Raw genomic sequence first — 23,419 nt, 5'->3', positions numbered from 1 at the left:
AGTTTGGAATGAAATGAGGGTGAGAAGACAGAAAATTCATTTTGTGTGGACTTTTCCTTTAAAGTCGTAATATAATGGAAGTAACAACATCTTTTCTTCCAAATTGTGATGTACATATGAGTGTAATAGATTATCAAAAATAAAAAAAAGTAGGGTGGGGTCTTGGTTCAATTCCTCAGTTGTTGACAGTATGCACAGATGAATCATTCAGAGTAAGATCAATAGCATGCATTTAGAAAATAGATGAATTTTTCTGAATGTTCATTCAATGCCGACTTTATGGGAGTTAAGGTTTTTTGCAAACCTCTAAGAGATTTAACCAGCTAAAAAGTAAACCTTAGCTCCAGCAGCTGGTAGTCTATCTGATAAAGTATCTAGAACGGATAGTATCTAGTATCTTGGATGACAAGCTAGGCACTATGTAAAACCAGAATTTAGAGATAGAGTTATATAACACTGGTTGGATGGTAACATTATTGAGCATAAAAAGTGCAGTCAATTTTGTAAATTTCATAAAAAAAAAAAACAATTATATAGTCTACTGTCAATAATGTAACTTTTGTATGAAGCACAACTCAAACAAAAGTCACTTTCAAACCAATAAGTTTTCTGTTAGTCGACGTGGCAAATTTACATGTCCAAATGTTATGTAATCTGCGTGGGGAAATCTTTTGCGGGGTTCCTATTGTACTGTAAATGTACTGTAAATGCGGTAAATGTGACCACACCCTAAAGCTGTGCTGTTGCGTTACCACTGTTCCAAAATTTAAAGACATTTGTATTGCATTAAAATTCAATATTGTTTACAAAAGAGTGTGTGTGTGTGTCTATTTTACACAAATTCTACATTTTTGAAGCCATACATGAAGCCATACCTGAGCACATAGCCCTTCAGGACTCCATTGAGCTGTGGTTCAGGGGGTGGCTGCCATTGGACCATGATGCTCTGGTTAGTACGACCACTAGCCACAATGTTTTTTGGAGGTGCGCTGGGTGGTTCCTCACGCAGCATCAGCCTGAGAGATAACATCATGAGAATCACATCATAAAAGAGAAATATTTAGACCCCTAGATCTGGGAGTTTCTCCCAGAGGCATCGATAGTTACTAAAAGTTTCCTAGGGAGCTTATCCAGTAGTCCTGGAGAGACTGAAATTGATCTTTCTGGTTTGTACGAAAGGTCTTTTATAGTGCAGGAGTAACTGAGAATTGACCCTGCTGGGGTAAACAGCGTTTGCTGGAATAACCTGAACTTGACTTGGCTCTTTAAAATTCGAAAACAACACTGGAAAAACAACTTACTGACCAAACTGAGGAGAATCCTCACCAAGTACATTTTCACCTTGAGCCTGTTTAATAAACTGCTTTTCAAAAGTTCATCTTTGAAATAAATGAATACTTTTATTCAACAAGGATGCATTAAATTGATCAAAAGTGATAGTAATGTTAATTTTACTAAATAAATCAATTTCAAATAAATTATGTTCTTTTTAACTTTCTTTTCATTAAAAATACTGTTTCGGCATATTAAAATGATTTCTGAAGGATCATGTGACACTGAAGTCTGGAGTAATGGTTGCTGAAAAGTAGGCTTTGCCATGTTAGGAATAAGTTACATTTTAAAATGTATTACAATTGAAAAAAATAAAAAATAAATTATATATAGACAGGTGCTGGTCATATAATTAGAATATCATCAAAAAGTTGATTTATTTCACTAATTCCATTCAAAAAGTGAAACTTATATATTATATTCATTCATTACACACAGACTGATATATTTCAAATGTTTATTTCTTTTAATTTTGATGATTAGAGCTTACAGCTCATGAAAGTCAAAAATCAGTATCTCAAAATATTAGAATATTACTTAAGACCAATACAAAGAAAGGATTTTTAGAAATCTTGGCCAACTGAAAAGTATGAAAATGAAAAGTATGAGCATGTACAGCACTCAATACTTAGTTGGGGCTCCTTTTGCCTGAATTACTGCAGCAATGCGGCGTGGCATGGAGTCGATCAGTCTGTGGCACTGCTCAGGTGTTATGAGAGCCCAGGTTGCTCTGATAGTGGCCTTCAGCTCATCTGCATTTTTGGGTCTGGTGTCTCTCATCTTCCTCTTGACAATACCCCACAGATTCTCTATGGGGTTCAGGTCAGGCGAGTTTTCTGGCCAATTAAGCTCAGTAACTCTATGGTCATTGAACCAGCTTTTGGTACCTTTGGCAGTGTGGGCAGGTGCCAAGTCCTGCTGGAAAATGAAATCAGCATCTCCATAAAGCTTGTCAACAGAAGGAAGCGTGAAGTGCTCTAAAATTTCCTGGTAGATGGCTGCGTTGACTGTGGACTTCAGAAAACACAGTGGACCAACACCAGCAGATGACATGGCAGCCCAAATCATCACTGACTGTGGAAACTTCACACTGGACTTCAAGCAACATGGATTCTGTGCCTCTCCACTCTTCCTTCAGACTCTGGGACCTTGATTTCCAAATGAAATGTAAAATTTACTTTCATCTGAAAAGAGGACTTTGGACCACTGAGCAACAGTCCAGTTCTTTTCTCCACAGCCCAGTTAAGATGCTTCTGACGTTGTCTCTGGTTCAGAAGTGGCTTGGTAGCCCTTTTCCTGAAGACGCCTGAGCGTGGTGACTCTTGATGCACTGACTCCAGCTTCAGTTCTCTCCTTGTGAAGCTCTCACAAGTGTTTGAATCGCTTTGCTTGACTGTATTCTCAAGCTTGCGGTCATCCCTGTTGCTTGTGCACCTTTTCCTACCCAAATTCTTCCTTCCAGTCAACTTTGCATTTAATATGCTTTGATACAGCACTCTGTAAACAGCCACACCTTTCAGTAATGACCTTCTGTGACTTACCCTCTTTGTGGAGGGTGTCAATGTTCGTCTTCTGGATCATTGCCAAGTCAGCAGTCTTCCCCATTATTGTGGTTTCAAAGAACAAGAGATACCCAGAATTTATACTGTAGGGATGGTCATTTATTCAAACTCAAATGTAAATATTCTAATATTTTGAGATACTGATTTTTGACTTTCATGAGCTGTAAGCTCTAATCATCAAAATTAAAAGAAATAAACATTTGAAATATATCAGTCTGTGTGTAATGAATGAATATAATTTACAAGTTTCACTTTTTGAATGGAATTAGTGAAATAAATCAACTTTTTGATGATATTCTAATTATATGACCAGCACCTGTATACACACACACACAGTATATATATAATATTTAAAAATATTACTGTTTAAAGACTATTTTTATTAAATAACTGCAGCCTTGGTGAGCAAAAGAGACTTCTTTCAAAAACATTAAACAATCTTACTGACTCCAAACCTTTGAACAGTACTGATTGTTTGCTGTTTAATTAAAATTACTGGCATCTGGTCACATGTACTTAACAAAGCCTGGAAAGGCTATTTTTTGGTCCCCAAATCTGGTTACGAAATAAATTAAATAGGCGAAACTGTGAACCCTTGTGGCATTTTTAGTTGACAGACAACAATGAATAGAGAAACCATGGCTAGTGCTGACAACCCCCTAATTCAACTCCTCTTGTTTCCTGTAAGGTATAGAATTATTTTACAAAACCAACCGGAAACAAATTAAGCATTAAAATATAAACAAGTGAGAATATTAGTATTTCAGCACATACCATATCCAAACAATATCAAAAATGATACATCAGCAATTTGATGCAACAGAAAACAGACAAATCTGTTAGTTTGACCCCATTAGTGTAAATCAGTGAACTCTTTATTTTCTCAGTTTGATCAATACCATAGGCTTTAGCTCTCAAAGTCTGTCTGCAGGATTCTGGAGACTGTAGATCCCCAGAGCAGGCGATAAACAATCCTTCGCTCTAATCTGCGGTTTAAAGGTTATTAGCTTGATTAAGTGAGCAAGGCCTAAAGTGCCTCAAGCAAGCAATCTCGTAGGAAAGTTGCTAAGTCTGATTGATGTTTTGTCAAATAAACAATAATCATCCTAAACCAATTTAAAAGGCTTAGAAGCAGTTATTTTAGTCTATCACTTTGTTTCTTTTGCCATACGGAAGGGGTGGGTTGGATTGGATATTGAGGGGATTTCTATTGTATTGTTTTTGTCATCACTGTGCATAGCATTAACTGTTGTTTATTAATTAAATGCAAATAAAAATGATAAGTGCTGAGTTGCACATTGAGTTTGCTTTTGTTAAATTGAACACAAATCAGTAAAAAAGTTAGTTGACACTGACTTTGTTTGAGGTGTGCCAAATAAGGGTATACTTCTAGACATGAAACAGTCCTGATTGGAGCATGTATTCTGTGAGTTATTATACCCTTCCTTTGATGGTACTTTGCCAAAAAATGAATAAGAAGAATAAAAGAAATAGAGATTTAAATTTTTCATATAACTGATGATGATCCTGACATTAATTGGAAACGAGGCCAAAGCAGATAGGTGCTCAAATTTTAATAAGTGCCCTCTCCATCAATATTTGATTTTTTGTGTTTCTGTTCGTCTTCATCTTCTCCGTCTCACTCTCCACAGTCTTTTCCTCTAGTTTTAACTGAGCGTTTTAAATTAAACATTCAGTTGGAAAGATACGTGGTTATACACATAAAGCTAGTGATTTTAATTACATTTAAACACTACTTTTGAATCAGCTAAAATATGTAAAACATATACAGGAAATTTTGTTTGTGTAAATTAAAACTGAGTTTTGTCTGCTAAGTTAAAAGTAAAATAACAATGAAATTGTTTGTTTTTATACCAGACATGAGTCCAAATTACTGTTTTACACATCAAGGCTAAGAGTGAATAGGTTGAGAAAATCAATGGTCCCGCTTTATATTAGGTGGACGTAACTACTATACTTACATCAAAAAATAAGCACAATGTATTGATTGTGTTCATACTGTATTGTAAAACACTTTTGCTGCTATTGAGGTGGGATTACGGTAAGGTTATTGACAGGTTTGGTGGTATGGGTAAGTTTAAGTGTGGGTTAAGATGTAAGGGATGGGTCAACAGTGTAGTTATAAATGTAATTAATTACAGATATAATTACATGCAGATATTTTTTAAATATAAGCACAATGTAAAAACATGTATGTACACAATAAGTGCCTTGTATCAAATGATTAATTTAAATGTAAATACAGTAGTTAAGGCCACCTAATATAAAGAAGGACTAATTAAATTGTATAATACCTGTTTTTTCATGAGGTCAGTTAAGCTGTTATCAAGCTCAAATTAGTTATTGTATAACTGTTGTCTTTGGCAGAGTTTCTATAATTGCACCAGTAATTTTGCTTAATGGATTTTGCATGTTGCAAATCTGTTTAAAACGTTGTTAACAAGCCCAGACATGGTTGACTTACTTGCTGGGATATTGCATATTGAGCTGATGTCAATAGTATAGTTGCAGATAAATTAGTGCACATTGCATCCATCCAAAAGAGCAAAATAAAGTGTGTGAACAAGAATGAACAAGAACGAATAATACAGTCATCAGCTCTCACTGCGTGACAACTGACAAAGTGTCAAAGTTGAGCCTAAAGTACTCTAATTAGGGCTGACAATTAATAAAATGTGATAAATTGACTGATTACATAAAATGCTGACTAAATAATCAAATCACATAATCATATGTACAGACTCTCCAGTCTGCAGTGTCACATCACGTATATGAATATATATATATATATATATATATATATATAAGGTTCTAATTCAGCACCAATTAAACCTGAGCAGCTGAGCATTTCACAAAGTCATTATGAGAGAAAAGGGAGTCTCTGGCTCAACTGGTACTGTTGAATATAAACTGGCAATGTTGGTATAATGGAGACTTGCTTCAAATGAAAGCTAAGCTGAGAACTAGGAAACAGCATGACAAGCCTTTTTAACATGTCCTTGATGATTGAGCAGGCCCTTCTTCCTGCCGTTTAGCAAAGAGTGCTTGGCATGTGCATTAGCTTTATGCCTGTGGCTTGAAAAATAGCCATTTGAACTTTTCAGGACTTTTAAGTTCTTTAAGCGATTTGATATGATTTGGAAAGCAGTCATTGTGATGTGTGCCAATTTATGCGCGAATAAAAATTCACAAAACAAAATAGAGGGCACAAAATGCAATAGCCTCTGCATGTGTTAAAGTGTCCTTCCCTCCAGCCAAGTTTCTATTTGACATTCTTTCACCATGTGAAATTGGCTTTGAGAAATGCTATTTCTCACACCTTCATAGTGTTCCTGGATATGGGAGTTTTTTTCGGCCCATGTGTCATAATGGCTCACAATTAGAGCCAGTGATGAAAGCTCTCATGTAATTCAATTGCAGTCAGCCTTTCTTTTGATAGGGTTCAAATCTTGTCCTCACATTTAATAACATTCTCTCTAACTGACTGAGGTTGTGTGTGTGTGTGTGTGTGTGTGTGTGTGTGCAAGTGTGTGTTGAACACACAAAAATGGCAAGAGTTGGCGAAAATTACCAGTTCCAATCTGTTTGACTGGCTATGTAACTTACTACAGTCGGAATTCAAAGGACTTTGAGTTTGTTGGAAACAAAGTTTAGCTTGTTAGCATGGCCCAGTTAGTGCAACTTCCTCAGTTACATGACATTGTCTGACAAGATCCGTTCCCTTCCTCAATGCCCGATCAAAATCATTTATTGTGATAACTTGTTCTAGCTTATCAATAAAGCTTTTCTTAAATATTTTCCAATATGCTAACAGGCTATGATGCTTGTGACTGTTTACCTGTTGGTCTCAGAGCTGTACTGTCCACGTCCCACCTGATTGACAGCACACACTCTGAACTGGTACGTTCTCGCTGGCGTTAGACCAATTACTAGCAAACTAGTTAGTGCTGGACTAACATCATCCATGTAGACCTTCCATGGAGAATCTGTCAAGAACAACAATCAGACAAAACTAAGTTTCTTAACATCTAAACATACTATAGAAAAGGCCACACATAATTTACAGTACATTACAATGTTCATATGGAAAACAACATAATTTGTGTTAATGATGTGCAGTGTTGGGGAATGTTACTTTTAAAAGTAATGCATTACAATATTGCCTTACTCCATAAAAAGTAACTACTTGCATTACTATGATCACTACAAAAGCTGAACATTTCTTCTTATTATAAGAATTTAATTCAGTATACATTCTATCAATACAAACAGAAGATGTCTTAACTGTAAATATTAAGAATTGTGAATTGTAAATTGATATAGTGTATACATTGGCTGATGTTAATGATCATTTTTCTGGACAATATATATGTCTGCCACTGAAATCACATTCAACAGGCTTGCTATAATGTAAAACATTACTCATAAATGTAATGAGAAAGAATAAAGACAACATGGCTGCTTTTACCTCATTTATTTATTCTGACTAGATTATTTCACAATCCCTAAAACAACAGGTACAATAGAGTGTCAAAGGGGAGTATTGTTTTTATTTTTCTTATTTTACTTGATTTATTATGAGTTGTTTGAATCATCTCTTTCTTTACAGCAATTGGGTAAATGATGAATCTGACCGTGCTGTTGTTTATTCTGGAGGCGTTACTACCCACAATACCCAATATATGAGAGTGTGCATTTGTGTGTGCGTTTGCAGTACATTAAAAATGATGGGAAGCAGATCAATGAACAATTTAGATGGTGAAACCACTCAAGCAGACCCAAGAGAAGAGAAGACAGAAACTATGAGCAACTGCGAAAAATAAATCACAAATTCAACAGGAACAGTAAATATTAAGCCGCAGGGACGCGCAAGAATACCAATACAGACACACACTCACGCACAAAACCATCAAAAAAAGAGTGTGTGATCATTTGGATTTACTGAAAATCAGCTATGTGTGTTTGTACGTTTGTGTATATGAGGAGAGAGAGATCTTGGTGTTTATTAGACATTCAGCACCTCCTCCCCACCCACATTTTTCATTGTCTTTCCTTTGACGATACACAAATCAATCTCTTTCTCTGCGTTTCCTGTCACTATCTCTTCCAGCATTCATCTTCCACCAATAACAGAGTCTTGGCTTAATACAGTGAAAACAAACCTCCTCCCACTACCCTCCATTACAATCAACTTCCATTTCTCTTCTCTTCTCACTCACTTCAGCCTGTCTGTCTGAGCTTAAGGAGGAAGACAGCAAGAGGTAAATGAGAAAGACCTTCTTCGGTAGAATCCACTGGCTGCAAACCAGCTTAATTGAAAGCTGCGGCTAAGGTGCATTAAGTTTAATAAACCATATGCCAAAGCTCATATAAATAGCACACATACTTACTGTTCTCAGAGAGCTCAATGATGTAACGCAGGAGAGGACTGTTCCCGTCAAAGGGCCGAACCCATGACAGAAGAACTGTTCTGCTGTCTGTCTCATTCAGAGCCACCTGAAGGTTACGTGGAGAATGGGGAAGTTCTCTGAAAAAGAGAGAGAGAAAGCCAAATTATGAATCAAAATATGCTTTATGTATTTTGCAGTGTGGTACATTTAAACACAATTCAAATTTGAATTCAATTCAGGGAACAGTCATCTAAATATAGACCTTATGCATCAGATAATTTTGCCTTTGAACTTCAGTTTTTGCAGTAGTTTTATAGCATCACTGTTGAAGAGTAATTACTGTAGCTGGTGAAGTGCATTTACTTATTGTAGAATTAACGAAAGTTATCATGAGCATTGTAATGTTCAAAGAGGATGTCAAAAATGTCAGTAGACTGGGAAGTTTTTAACACTTCATTCATAAATTTGTACGACCTTACCTTAATGCTGTGGAAATATAAACAGAAGACAGAAGACAAGGAGCACAGTGCTGAGAAGGGGCGGAGCTACGTAAGGTCTATATTTTAAGAAACAGTCCAATTTCGATCAAATTGTTTTTTTCTCACAATTATAGTGTGTAGTTGTAATTGTTCACTAAAGTTCTGTATCCAATTTTTTTTTTTTTTTTATCCTGCATCCATAATGAGGGCACCCATTCACTGCAGTGTATCTATTGGTGAGTAACTGATGTAATGTTAAATTTCTCCAAAACTGTTTAGATGAAGAAACAAACTTATCTACATCTTGGATGGCACCTAAACTTGTCATTTTGTCCCTTCTCATGTAAACTATGGTATTTATTATTGTATTGCTTTTTTTTTTTTGTTTTTTCCCCCTATTTGGTAAGTCAGTTTTGAGGTATCATTCATGTCTGTTGCACATACGGTGCAGGATGAGTCAAGTTTATTAGGGTTATGAGATCAAATCCCTCACCTAAACTATGAGCAATACTAATAGAGACACTCAACTCAAATACCATAAATAGCCCTTAGGCTTATATGTTCAAATACATGTAAGTCACTTTGTAGATTTGTGTCTTTGTTGCAGCGTGCACTTTCAAATCGGTGCTTCTGGGGTTCTGTGGAGGACAAACGTTGGGTAGATAGAAATATCACTCAAAAAAAAAAAAAAAAACCTTCTGCAAGCAAAAAAGTGTTCTTCATGTCTGCAAGGGGTTTGTGGTGTCTCAATAAGATCCTGAGCAGCTTAGGTACAAGAAAGATTCTTTCACAAAAATAATTTTATATAACTATATTTTTGAGTTACTGGGTAGAATTTTTTATTTCTAACCTTTGTGCTTAAGTTAAAACCGTCAATGTGTCACAAAAACAATAAGAAAAACATGTTGGTTTAAAAAATAACTTAAAATATAATGTTTACTTATGAATAATAAAGCATGAAATTAATAGTTCAAACAAAATCCAAATTTTTGCTTTCATTTACTCCCCTTAATGTTGTTGACTTTATATCATGCATGGAACACAAAGGAAGATATTTTGAAAAGTGTAAGAGCCGCAAAGACTCATGACATTTTACTTTATTGTGCATTTATGGAGCTTTTTAGTCATTTTTGAGCTTGAGAAAGCAGCACATACTGTTAAAGTGCAGCATGAACATTTAACCTAGTACCTCTTGTTTTTCTACAGATGAAAGTCATCAGGATTTTGAACAATATGAGGTTGAGTAAAATGACAGAAGTTTAATTTCTCTGAACCGTCCCTTTAAAATCACTTTCCACTGTTGCAAGATAAAAAGTTCCACTGTTTCGTCAACAACATTACATTTATGAAAACTACATTACAATATCACGTAACACAATAATGTCCTTTGCAGATGCTTGTAATATGTGTGTGAGAATTTATGCCCATCTGTCACAACAGCCTAAATATGCAATAACAGCTAATATTGTTTTAAGCAAGGAACTGCTCTGCAGTTGTCTAACATGTGGTAATAAGAGGACCTGTCCACTGCATGAGATTAACTTGAAAGTCTGTGAAATCACATTAGCATGTGAAGCATTGCCTCTCCTTCAACCGTCTGATGAGTTTTTTTTCGAAAGAGTTTGCAGGCTGTAATATTAAAGGCAGGAGTATATTGTGGTGCTCTGTTATCTTAATGTGACTGTCAAAGGTATTATTGTTATTATTCAAATCGCATGTGTTTTCAATTTGTATCTCATAATTTAAATGTCAGCTGTTAGGAGTCTTTTTCTAAAGCCAGCCAAAACCTGTTTTTTCTCACAGAATAACGTGTCTTAAATTAAATATTGCTTTATTATGCATTCCGTTAAGTAGTACTAAAAGAATTGTGCAACAATGCGGTCCTGTAAGCACATTTGCGAATCATACAGTTTATTACAGTTATGTTTTGTATGATTTATGGTTTGTAATATTTTTACATTTTTCTCACAGTTGAGCTGTGATGCGAAGAGCTACACTCACAATTTTTTTAGGTAAGTTTTTTTTTTTTATATAAGAATAATATTCAAGCTTGTAATGTAGGTTGATTTCCAACAAAAACTAGCAACACAGCAGCATTTGGCTCAACCAATGACATGAGTTTGGGGCGGGACTATCTGTTTGGCTGACCAATGGTGGATGGGGGAGTGTTTGAGAACCCCGATACTTCATAAATCATTTCTTGTTATTATTAATATTGAAAATAGTTGTGCTGCTTAATATTTGGGGGGATCCAACGGTGATCCATTTTTTTTTCAGGTTTCTTGATGAACAGAGTTCAAAAGAACAGCATAAAGATTTTTGACACATTTTTAGGCCTTTAGGTCGATCTGGTATGTTTACATCTTTCTGATTGTGAATAATATTTTCAAACGCATCCAATTAAACAAGCACTGCACTCCGCCTGTCATTTGTATTTTTCTGTGTATTTCATCTACTAAGATCAATGATATTTCCTCTACATCCATCCATACGACAATCCATGGGAGAACAACATTCAGCCATCTAGAAGCAGTAATTAATATCTAAGCTTGTGCATGTGTGTGTGTGTTTAATTAGTTCCTGATGCCACAGAAGTGTAGCAACATTGGCTAGTCGTCAAAGGAGCTGATCTTGGCCTTGGGCATCAGGCCTATCTTATTCCACTCTTGCTTTATCTTCCTCCTGCCACACACACACATGCACAATCACAGCTGCTCCATCCTCTGTCCTATCATTACAGCCCATTTTTGGATGGTTCTCTTGGCTTCAGAACTGCAGCTGAGATCCAAGCATCTTCCTCCTACAATAGCACTCCAATACGCAGCGAGCACACGTGAACCGTACAAGTGTATTCGCTTCTGAGCGCTTCGTATTGAGTGTGCATGTTGGCAAGGAACTGTGTGTGTCTATTTCCGCTTACATGACTTCCAGTCGGGCGGTTTTCGAGTCGTTTCCAGCAGGTGAGATGACCCTGCAGGTGTAGTCTCCGATGTCTCCGGACCACGTCTGGCTGATGTGGAGCGAACCTTCCTTCATTGACACTCGCCCACCAGTCGACACGCTCAGAGGCTTGGTTCCTTTCTTCCATGCATATCTGAGGAGAATAAGACTCTTTATGATGACTCATAATCCACCAAAAATATCACACTCCAAAGACCTGCAGAAAATGCACTTAGCCTCCTGAGACAGAACAACATCAAATGCCATATGACGGCTTATTTCCCTTATACGCTTCATAATGACCTAACCAAGGAGGTAAGCTGTCTCTAATGTAAACTATCCCTAATAAAAAAAAACATGTTTGTGTTTTGTGGTTGCCAGAATGGTTTAATGGTTCAACTATCATAGCTGGTTAGCAGTAAATATTGTGTTTTATCAGATAAACTGGCACTAAACACCATAAACCTGACATTCATGCAGGCCTTTTCAGCAGGGACAAGCTTAAAAATAAACAGTTTTGGCAGCAGCAACAGTATATGACAAATTAGACTTAAGAAAAATCATTATATTCTTTTTATTATCTTTTTTTCCATTAAAAATATCAATCTACACTATTTTTCAAATGTTCAATGTTGGTAAGTTTTTTTTTTAATTATTATTATTTTAGATGTTTTGTAATGAAATCTCTTATATTCACCAAGGTTGCATTTATTTGATTAAGAATTCTTTGATACAAGAATTCCTGTGATGCAAAGCTGAATTTTCAGCAGCCATTGCTCTAGTCATGATCCTTATATGATTTAATATGTTGGTTTAATGAATAAAAAGACCAGAATTTATTTGAAAAATATATTTTTTTTGTAACAATCTGATAGTCTTGACTGTCACTTTTGATCAATTTATTCAGCAATTTATTGAGTAATATTTTAACATAAATATTGCAAAGACAACTTGTAAATAATCAATGCTCCCATTCCACATTCCTCGGTAATTGGCACACAATAAAAATGTTATGCGCAAATTATTCAGTCACATGACTTGTTTTTGATGTGCATCTACTGTGGCAATTTATTCAGCATTTACATCATAGCTCATCCACCTCAAGTCTACCTTCAAATAGCTTAGAAGAGAACTCAAGTGGCACGATTTAAGGAATCATTCATGTCTGTAGCACAAGTGGTGCGGGGCGAGTTATGTCAGAGTTTTGAGTAATAGCAACAGCGATGCTTGACTTACTGTAGCATCGCTAATTAGCAAAAAGCAATGCAGAACTTGCAGAGACAATATTATTAAGTTTGAGAAATTTAAATGTCAAAATGCGTTCCACAACATGCATCTCAGCTCAAGCTCTGACCTGACAGTGACTCTGGGGTCGTGGGTTGCGGCGCAGTTCAGCACAGCGGTAGTTCCCTTGATGACACGCTGATCCTCAGGGGGTGTTGAAATGAAGGTTCGACCTGATTAATAAAATGCAGTTTAGGACAAAATCACGCCACAGTTTAATCATTACCAACATCATTATTCACAGTTCTTTTAACCCTATTAGGTAATTCCCACTGACAGCTTCATTAGCAAAACAGAATGAAATTTACAAAGCATGAACGTTCGAATATTCACACTGCGTCTCAATAAACATATATATGGCTAAGCAAATGAACAAATTCTCTCTCACACACAACCCACTGGGTCCAACTGACTTGATTAAAGCTAATGCGTGTAATATTTTCAACATTTAAACGCTTTCTCCCAGTTTAATGCACAGAAGGTATTATATTCAGAATGTAGAGTTATTTTAGTATCACTGAGATACTATTCTAGTTTTTATTAATATTTTGAATCAGTTTTTATTTTTAGATTTTCCATTTTAATTTTAGCTAGCATTTTAGTAACTTTTTTATTTCAATTCAGTTAATGTTTATTTCAAGCAACAACAAAAAAAAAAATGTTTATTTACTTATTTTTTATAGATTTAATTTTATTTTTGGTTTTAGTTAAAGTTAACTATAATAGCCCTAACACAGTTGCTATGCGGCTCGACATGTCAATTCCCAGCTCAACCAATGCATGAGTTTGGGCCGGGACTATCTTTTTTGTCTGAAAAGTGGTGGATGGTAGTAGTTTTTCGAAATTCCATTTTGGCAGTGCCAATAGTGCATAAATTACACGCTGCAGTTTTAATCTGACAGACTTCTTGCTTTTCCTTTTAAGTGGCCAATCCACAAACAGCATTATTTAGGCTGGATGTCAAAAATGCTCTTAGACACTTCCACGCACCCACGCTTGAGCGTAAACCTACATCAGTATCATTAAGCGTGCAGAGCAAGATAAACCGAGGCCTTGGGATTTAAGGATGACACTATTCCGGTGTGAAATTACTGCAAAAGACTTAACATTTCACAAATACTGTGTTTTGCTATGCCTTTACAATCAGCCTAGCTAATGAATGCTGCTATTAAGCCGAACAATGACTGCTGATAAAAGGCATGTTTGGAAATTGTCTGCAATCCTGCCTCCGCTGAATTTCAAATACACTGCATTTGTTTGTACTTCCAAGTCATTAAAAACAACATATTTTTTCAAAATGTTACACTTTCGTACTCAAGACTGTCAGGGCCACGGTTGCATTGACCAGTCCCTCAGCGTTAGATGCCAAGCACGTATAGTTTCCAGCATCACTCGGCATTATGGGGAGTATCTGTAAGCCTCCGGACTCCAGCAGAGTGAAACGAGGCATCTGCACCGATCCGCTCGCTAACACCTGAGAACCTGCAAGATTCACAAGGTTTTAGTCACTGCTTAGAAGTTTAACGTGTAACCGTGTAAATGATGTGCCAAGGAGTGTGAATATAATCTAACGTACCTTTCCTCCAAACAATGGCAGGTTTGGGTGCACCGGATGTCTCACAGGTAAAGACAGCTGACGTTCCATCAGTCACAGTGATGTCAGAAGGGGGCGTGGTGAAAGATGGCGATACGCCTACCATGAAAACAAGTGAGTCAAATAACTGAAAATCTAAGAAATATAGAGGTGATAAGGGTGAATATGCATCCTCTTTTTCTGGAAATTGTCTGGCCAGGATTTCTAAATTGCCTAAAATGGGAGGATGAATCAGGACTGAAAAGTAGTTCAGTTGCATGCAGGCATTGAACATAATCAACCAATTGTGGTGTGCGAGAAGATAACTAAGATTACTATAACGAGCATGTCATTAGGAATAAATAATGTAAAGTCACCCTAGCCAATAAGAATTTTGACACTTTAAAAATTAAGAATGTCATTGCATTAGACAAAATACCAAACTTTTCAAGCAAAACTTAGGATTTAATTAAAACAACAGATAGGCCTATACTGTTTAAACTTGTCCTTAAGTGTGGCAAATATACTTTTTAAAACAAATATTCCATAGCATCTCAATTAATATGACCCCCAAAAAGTTGTATGCATAAATATTATTAAATTTATAAATCATTTATTTCATGTAACCTACTCTAACACATAGTAGCTTATAATGGCGGAATACAATTTATTAGCACATTATTTTTGTGGCAATGATTAAAATCTCAGGGAAACTCTTAAAAATCATTTTGAAATGTAATGACTTCCATTTGTGTTTACTTCAGGAGTAAATGAATTCTAAGAAACCAAAAAAATAGGTGCACTAGAAGTCTGAGGTTAGTAAGATTATATGATATTAATAATAATCCCAAGGCGTTTACATTACACTGAGATCCAATCACAATGCGTCCTCGACTACCTCTGGACCAGGACACGCTGATCAGATAACATTCTGATCAGAAGTGCATTTATGCTTGTCTTTTCAATGTGTATGTGGACAATATCTGGAAACAGGTCTCTTGTTAATGCCAAGTGTTTCAGAACTTTTGAATGGTAATATAGCTCTAGCATTACTTGTTTGCTAATGCTATTTGGTTTGATATTTTGATATCGAATGCAATGAAATTAATACATTTTATGTAAGACTTGAGCGTTCAATTATTTGGGGTCACTGCATATATATATACATACTGTATATACATACATGTACTGTACATGCAGTATTTAGAGTAAACAAACTGCTGCTTTAAATATCACATCAGTATTATAACATTCAGTTATTCAAGTTATTCACTTGCTAATTAATTTCATAAACATGATGAATTTGCCTAACTTTAAAACTCTCAAACTTAAATAAAAAATGGTGTGAAGTGAAATGAAAAAAAAGATGAGGATGACTAAGCGAGAAAGAGCTGGAGGTGTTGATTAAGTGCTGTGTGTGTGTGTGTGTGTGTGTGTGTGTTAAAGGTTGATCTCTCAGTAGACACTGATTAATTACACAGATCAATGAGGGGTCTCTGAACTCCCTGATCAATTCACAACCGAGAGGGAAAGAGAGCAAGATCACTGACTTTTATAACATTCATGGCTGTATTTATGCATCATCCTCCCATTAGCTTGAAGCAATAGTTTTCCAGTGGAATGAAAAAAAAAGTTTTTTTAGGAAGAGTTCTGTGTCCATATAATGAAAACATATGGTAGCTAGCACCAAAAAGCACCAAAATAAATTCATAATGTCTTTGTGCTACTCAAGGCCTCTCAGTCATACAGATTTGGAACAACATGTGGGTGCGTAAATGATGGCAGTATTGCATATTTTGGTGAAATGTTCCTACAGCTGTTCATCTTACTTGTGACGACCAAGTTGGTATATGCCTGGATTTCTCCGGCTGTGTTTTCAGCGAAGCACTGGAAAATTCCAGCATCCTCCAGCTGAATTCTCCGTACTTGCAGAACCATTGAGGAGGTGAGCTTATATCGAGGGTTGTTCAGTGTGGAGAGGGGGATGGCATCTTTGAACCATTCCAGCTTTGGTGTGGGAACCCCTGAATAATAAATGAAGCATGACAATGTGTTTAAATAAATATCACTATTATATATATATATATATATATATATATATATATATATATATAGTATATATAAGTGTGCGTGTGTATATATATATAAGGTTTTTTTTTGTAACATTTCAAAAAGTGAAATTTTCATATATTCTAGATTCATTACATGTAAAGTAAAACATTTAAAAAAAAAATTAGTTTTTGTTTTAATTTTGATGATTAGAGCTTACAGCTCATAAAAAATATATATAAAGTATCTCAAAATATTAGAATATTTCCTAAGATCAATCAAAAAAAAAAAAAAAAAAAAACCATTTGCAAAACAGAAAAGTTCAAGTTCTTTAAAGTATGTTCATTTTTGCACTAAACACATGGTCGGGGTTCCTTTAGCACAAATGACAGCATTAGTGAGGCGTGGCATGGAAGCGATCAGCCTGTGGCACTGCTGAGGCACTATTGAGCTTCAGCTTGTCTATATTGTTGGATCGATTGTTTCTCATCTTCCTCTTGAAAATATTCCATAGATTCCATATGGGGTTCAGGTCAGGCATGTTGGCTGGCCAATCAAGCACAGTAATATCATGGTCAGCAAACCACTTGGAAGTAGTTTTGGCATTGTGTGCAGGTGCTAAAGTCCTGCTGGAAAAGGAAATCAGCATCTCCATAAAGCTTGTCAGCAGATGGAAGCATAAAGTGCTCCAAAATCTCCTGGTAGACGGCTGCATTGACTCTGGACTTGATAAAACACAATGGACCAACACCAGCAGACGTCATCACTCGATGACTCGACGAAATCATCACTGACTTTGGAAACTTCACACTGGACTTCAAGCAGCTTGGATTCTGTGCCTCTCCAGTCTTCCTTCAGACTCCAGACCTTGATTTGCAAATGAAATGCAAAATTTACTTTTATCTGAAAAGAGGACTTTGGACCACTGAGCAACAGTCCAGCTCTTTTTCTCCACAGCCCGGTTAAGATGCTTCTGACGTTGTTTCTGTTTCAGAAGTGGGTTGGTAGCCCTTTTCCTGAAGACGTCTGAGTGTGGTGACTCTTGATGCACTGACTCCAGCTTCAGTCCACTCCTTGTGAAGCTCTCCCAAGTGTTTAAAACTGCTTTGCTTGACAGTATTCTCAAGCTTGCGGTCATCACTGTTGCTTGTACACCTTTTCCTACCCAATTTCTTCCTTCCAGTCAATTTTGCATTTAATATGCTTTGATACAGCACTCTGTGATCAGCCAAACCCTTTCAGTAATGACCTTCTGTGACTTACGCTCTTTGTGGAGGGTGTCTATGATTGTCTTCTGGACCATTGCCAAATCAGCAGTCTTCCCCATTATTATGGTTTCAAAGAACAAGAGATACCCAGAATTTATACTGTAGGGATGGTCATTTGATGAAACTCAAATGTAAATATTCAAATATTTTGAGATATGGAATTTTGACTTTCATGAGCTGTAAGCTCTAATCATCAAAATTAAAACAAAACAAACTTTTGAAATGTTTTACTTTACATGTAATGAATCTAGAATATATGAAAGTTTCACTTTTTGAAACAAGTAAAAAACTTTTTACAATATTGAAATTTTTGAGATACACCTGTATGTATGCATGTGTATATATATATATATATATATATATATATATATATATCAAACTTATATATATATATACACACACACACTTATATATACTATATATATATATATATATATATATATATTGTGACGAGTTGGTTGCCCTCCCTTTATTGTCATCACCCGTCCCTTATTCGCCGCCCTTCACTAGGCTCCCGACGGGAGTGGGTGTGCGAGAGAGGAGGGGCATGGAAACAGCAAGGGCTGGTGGCGTGTGATGAGGCACACCTGAACTGAATGAAGCCTCATCACCGCTGCTGTTTAAATGCCAAGCGCGCCTCTCCTCGAGAGACCGGTCTCTTATATATATATAGCGGGTAAAATGAATATTGAACACGTCACCATTTGTCCTAGTAAATATATTTCTAAAGGTGCTGTTGACTTGAAATTTTCACCAGATGTCGGAAACAACCCAAGTAAACCATACATACAAAGAAAACAAAAGATATAAATTCAGAAATTGAGTTATGTGTAATGAAATGGAATGATACAGGGAATAAGTATTGAACACATGAAGAAAGGGAGGTTCGAAAAGGCATGGAAAGCCAAGACACCAGCTGAAATCTATCAGTAATTAGAAAGCAATCCTGCCCCTAGTCAGTGGAAATTATTTAGCTGGTTATTAGCTGGATCAGTCCCAACACCTACCAGGATTAAAAAGATGAAACAAGGGTGGACATTTCAGCAAGACAATGATCCCAAATACAGCCAAGGAACTCTCAATTGGTTTCAGAGAAATAAAATAAAGCTATAGAATGGCCCAGCCAATTACCTGACTTGAATCCAATAGAAAATAAGAACTAAAGATCAGTTCATAGAAGAGGCTCACAGAGCCTTCACGATTTGAAGACTGTGTGGAAGAATGGGCCAAAATCACACCTGAGCAATGTATGTGACTAGTTTCTCCATACAGGAGGCATCTTAAAGCTGTCATTACCAACAAAGGCTTTTGTACAAAGTATTAAATACATTTAGGTAGTTCAATACTTTTTCCCTGTGCCATTCCATTTTATTACACATACCTTAATTTTGGAATTTATTTGTTTTGTTTTTTATTTGTATGCATGGATTACTTGGGTTGTTACCGACATCTGGCGAAAATTCCAAGTCAACAGCACCTTTAGAAATAATGGATAATAAGAATTTAAAATGGGGGGAAATATTATTACGAAATAAATGTTTTTCTCTAATACACATTGGCCACAATTAACGGCACCCTTTTATTCAATACTTTATGAAACCTCCAATTGCCAGTTTAACAGCTCTAAATTTTCTCCTATAATGCCTGATGAGGTTACAGAACATCTGACAAGAGATCAGAGACCATTCCTTCATCCAGAATCACTCCAGACCCTTTAGATTCCCAGCTCCATACTGGTGCTTCTTCTCTTCAGTTCACTCCATTCATTTTCTATAGGGTTCAGGTCAGAAGACTGGAATGGCCAGCAGAAGCTTGGTTTTGTGCCCAGTGACCCATTTCTGTGTTGTTTTTGAGGTTTGTGTTTGGATTATTGTACGGTTGGAAGATCCAAACATGGCCCATTATAAGATTTCTAACAGAGTCAGTCACTTATTGATTTTTTATCTGTTGGTATTTGATAGAATCCATGATGCCATGTGTCTAAACAAGATGTCCAGGACCTCCAGAAGAAAAATAGGCCCACAGCATCAAAAATACAGCAGTATATTTCATTGTACACATGGGGTACTTTTTATCCCTGTGTTCACCAAACCCATCTTGAGTGTTTGCTGCTAAAAAGCTCATTTTTTAGTTTCATCTGACCATAGAAGCCAGTCCCATTTGAAGTTCCAGTCGTGTCTGATAACTGAATATGCTGGAGTGAAAAACAGTATGCTGTTTTTGGATGAGCTAGGAGAATTTTTCTTGAAACCCTCCCAAACAACACGTGGTGAGTAGGTGCTGTTTGACAATTTTTTTTTTTCAAGGTTTTGTGACCTCGAGACTCAACTATTTTCTGCAGTTCTCCAGCTGTGGTCCTTGGAGAGTCTTTAGCCACTCAAACTCTCCTCCTCACTGTGCATTAGGACGATATAAACACACGTTCTCTTCCAGGCAGTTTCGTAACATTTTATGTTGATTGGAAATTCTTCATTATTGCCCTGATGGTGGAAATGGGAATTTTCACTGCTCCAGCTCTTTTCTTAAAGCCACTTCATTAATTTGTGAAGCTCAATTATCTTTTGGTGCACATCAGAAATATATTCTTTGGTTTTTCTCATTGTAATGGATGATTAAGGGAATCTGGGCTTTGTTTTCCCTCCTATTTATATTTCTGTGAAACAGGAAGCCATGGCTGGATAATTTCATGTTCATAATTGTGAATATGAATGGGAATATACTTCAGATATATTTTACTCTTATATAATTTCTAGGGGTGCCAATAATTGTATCCAATGTGTATTTGAGAAAAACATTTATTTCATAATGATATTTCCCCCCATTTTAAATTCTTATTATCCAATGAAAGGTTAGATTTTTATGAATTTTTTAAATAAAAGATAAAAAGGATTATCAATGCAGATTCATTTTCACAGCCTTCTTTGATCATATTTACCAAGGGTGCTGATATTTTTGGCAATGACTGTATTTATATATATATATATATATACACACACACACATACACATACACACATACATATAAGTATGATATAAGTATATATAAGTAATATACATTATAAAACATATACAGAAAAAAACATTAAAATTGAAAAATATTATTCCAAATTGAAATAATTTTTTAAATAATTTTTTTATTGTAATATCCTTTAAAATAGAATTTATTTCTGCGATGCAAAGCTGAATTTTTCAGTCATCACCCTCTGACCCTCTAACTCTAGTGTTCTCTATTCTTTTTCTATTCTATCTACTTGTTTTCTTTTTATTTACTATAAAAAATTACCCTCAAACTCTCTATTAATAAAATGTATAAATAAAATAAAAATGTATCATGCTTTCCACAAAAATATTAAGCAGCAAATTCTGATTTCAACACAACCATTATTAATAATTGTGAACCACTAATAATTTAGAATAATTAAGCACCAAATCAGCATTTTACAATGTCTGAAGTATTATGTGAACAAAAAGACTGCAGTAATAGCTACATTTTGTTATCATATGAATACATTACATTTAAAAATATATTAAAATAGAAATAGTTAGTATCTGATATAGCTGTAATAATTTTTCACTATATCAATGTACTTTTTAATGTAATTTGGTCTCATTAATGCAGCCTTGGTGAACATGAACGACTTCTTTCAAAAACATTAAAATCTTAATTACTCCAAACTTTAACCAGTGTATGCACCCCAAATTTGTAAGGGCTAGATTTACACAAATGCCTCATGACATTTGATAGAAGAGAGAATTATTATCATAGCAGACACACACACACACACACACACACACACACACTGCTTGATTTATCACAAGTTAACGTTTTCATCAATAGACCTTCAACAGGGCACACTTTGGTTTAATTAATGAAAATTTAATCTAATAAATTGGCTTTGATTGATTAAACTTCCAATAAAATTTTGACATGCTTCACAGACAAAAAAGCAGAAGATTTGGAGAGGATAAGAGAGGGAGATCAAAAGAGAGTGAGCCAGAAATCAAGAAGCGAGCACGAAAACTAATAAAACGACAATTATATGTATTAGCAATAATTGTAAATTAAGTTCATCTGAAGGAACTCATGATATGCTCATCACGATATGCGAATTAAAGTATATATCATGGATAAATCCTGCAGCTCAACACTTTAAAAGGTCAAATAGCGTGAATCCGCTCCACCCGCCTCCCATCGTTGATAGTCGTGTCACACCCACGGGGATGCAAGACAAGGATGTTAAAATAAGACTGTCAAAAACAAGCTCGCTGTAATTAAATTTCTGACAGTTTATGACAAAGTGCGCACAAACTCAGCTTCACACCCTTACAAAAGTGCAAAAAGAACGAGACGAGATTCACAGCAAGTGTAAATTGCAGAGGTACAATCTCTGCCACAAAAAAGGAAAAGTCTCAGTAGTTTTCAAAAGTTTCATGAAAGTGAAACTGTCCAGATTTCTGTTAAATAAAGGGGAAAAATATTACAATAGAAAGAAGGGGAGAAGAAAGAACCGTTTGAGGCCTCTCTTTACGAATTTTCCTTGTTAGAAGTCATGAAAAGTTTAACTTTTAGACACTTGGCACTTTGTTGCTGAAATGTAGGTCAGATTTACGCAGCTTGTTAAAAGGATTTTCTAGTTGGATTCTATTCCTCTGTTGCCCTGTGCACCAATGATATACCTAATGTCTTTTAACTAGATCCTAACGTAATATGAACACTGATGCCAATTAGCGGCTAATTCCATTAAAGCCTCGCTCTGCTTTTCTAATGTACTTGACCGCTTATTCTAGATCACTCATTTAGTCGATTAAATAAAGATTAATTCAAATAAGGACGCGTGGAGGAAATGAGTGGGGGGTCGATGCGGCGCGCTTGTCGAAAAGGTCAAATTTGTGAGGCGACAAACGGCTACGATAAAAGTCTTCCGGTTGACTCAGCACATAAAAAGAATGATGTTCTTATAGCAAATAGTCATCTGAAAGCACACCGGCCACAGTAAAATGAACATGCTATAACATTGTGCAGAAATGGGAACATTATGCTTTTAAAAGATGCATTTAGAGGTTCAGGATTGACAGGTATTGCGCTAGAAGTTAAGTGACTTTTTTTGTGCAAGTGCTGGCAGTTTTTATACTCCTGACAATATAAAGATTATAGTTTCCTGCGGGGGAATGGTTATACAACTGCAGACAATGTAGGACATGTATTATATGACTCTAAAGTGGTCAAACTAAGAGGTGCTGCAGTAATTTGATAGGTGCAACAAAGCCGCCTGTCTCCAGGAGGGGCGGGGCAGTGGGTGGGGCTTACCTTTGGCCTGACAGTGAAGCTCCACGGTTTTCTCAACTTCTGTTATCACAGACCTTTTTGGTTTTGACGTGAAGTATGGAGGCTCTGTGTTCATACAAACACATAAACATACTTGTCAGTACAAACAAGATTTTAACATTTTCTGAAGAACATAATTTGTTCGTTCTGGTTGTATTTGTGGAAGACACTTGTGTGGTGTCCCTTGTACCAGTGG

The 23,419-nt window shown here is 36.0% G+C and overlaps 1 protein-coding gene across 7 annotated transcripts in view; it reads right to left on the bottom strand.

Annotated features, from left to right (window-relative positions):
- sdk1b (sidekick cell adhesion molecule 1b) overlaps positions 1–23,419 on the bottom strand; it is a 227,098-nt gene that overhangs the window by 58,235 nt on the left and 145,444 nt on the right. For all 7 annotated transcript variants that reach the window (XM_058789555.1, XM_058789548.1, XM_058789564.1 and 4 more), the window contains 9 exons: positions 23,206–23,289; positions 16,411–16,605; positions 14,585–14,701; positions 14,323–14,490; positions 13,079–13,181; positions 11,705–11,878; positions 8,306–8,442; positions 6,754–6,901; positions 876–1,016 (listed from right to left, as the gene is read on the bottom strand). In XM_058789555.1, coding sequence (XP_058645538.1) covers positions 876–1,016; positions 6,754–6,901; positions 8,306–8,442; positions 11,705–11,878; positions 13,079–13,181; positions 14,323–14,490; positions 14,585–14,701; positions 16,411–16,605; positions 23,206–23,289 — 1,267 coding nt within the window. The remainder of the gene's footprint in view (positions 1–875; positions 1,017–6,753; positions 6,902–8,305; positions 8,443–11,704; positions 11,879–13,078; positions 13,182–14,322; positions 14,491–14,584; positions 14,702–16,410; positions 16,606–23,205; positions 23,290–23,419) is intronic.

The sequence above is a fragment of the Onychostoma macrolepis genome, chromosome 01 (genome assembly GCF_012432095.1).
Source record: "Onychostoma macrolepis isolate SWU-2019 chromosome 01, ASM1243209v1, whole genome shotgun sequence".
Taxonomy (NCBI): Eukaryota; Metazoa; Chordata; class Actinopteri; order Cypriniformes; family Cyprinidae; genus Onychostoma; species Onychostoma macrolepis.
This window is presented reverse-complemented; position numbering and strand designations above follow the sequence as displayed.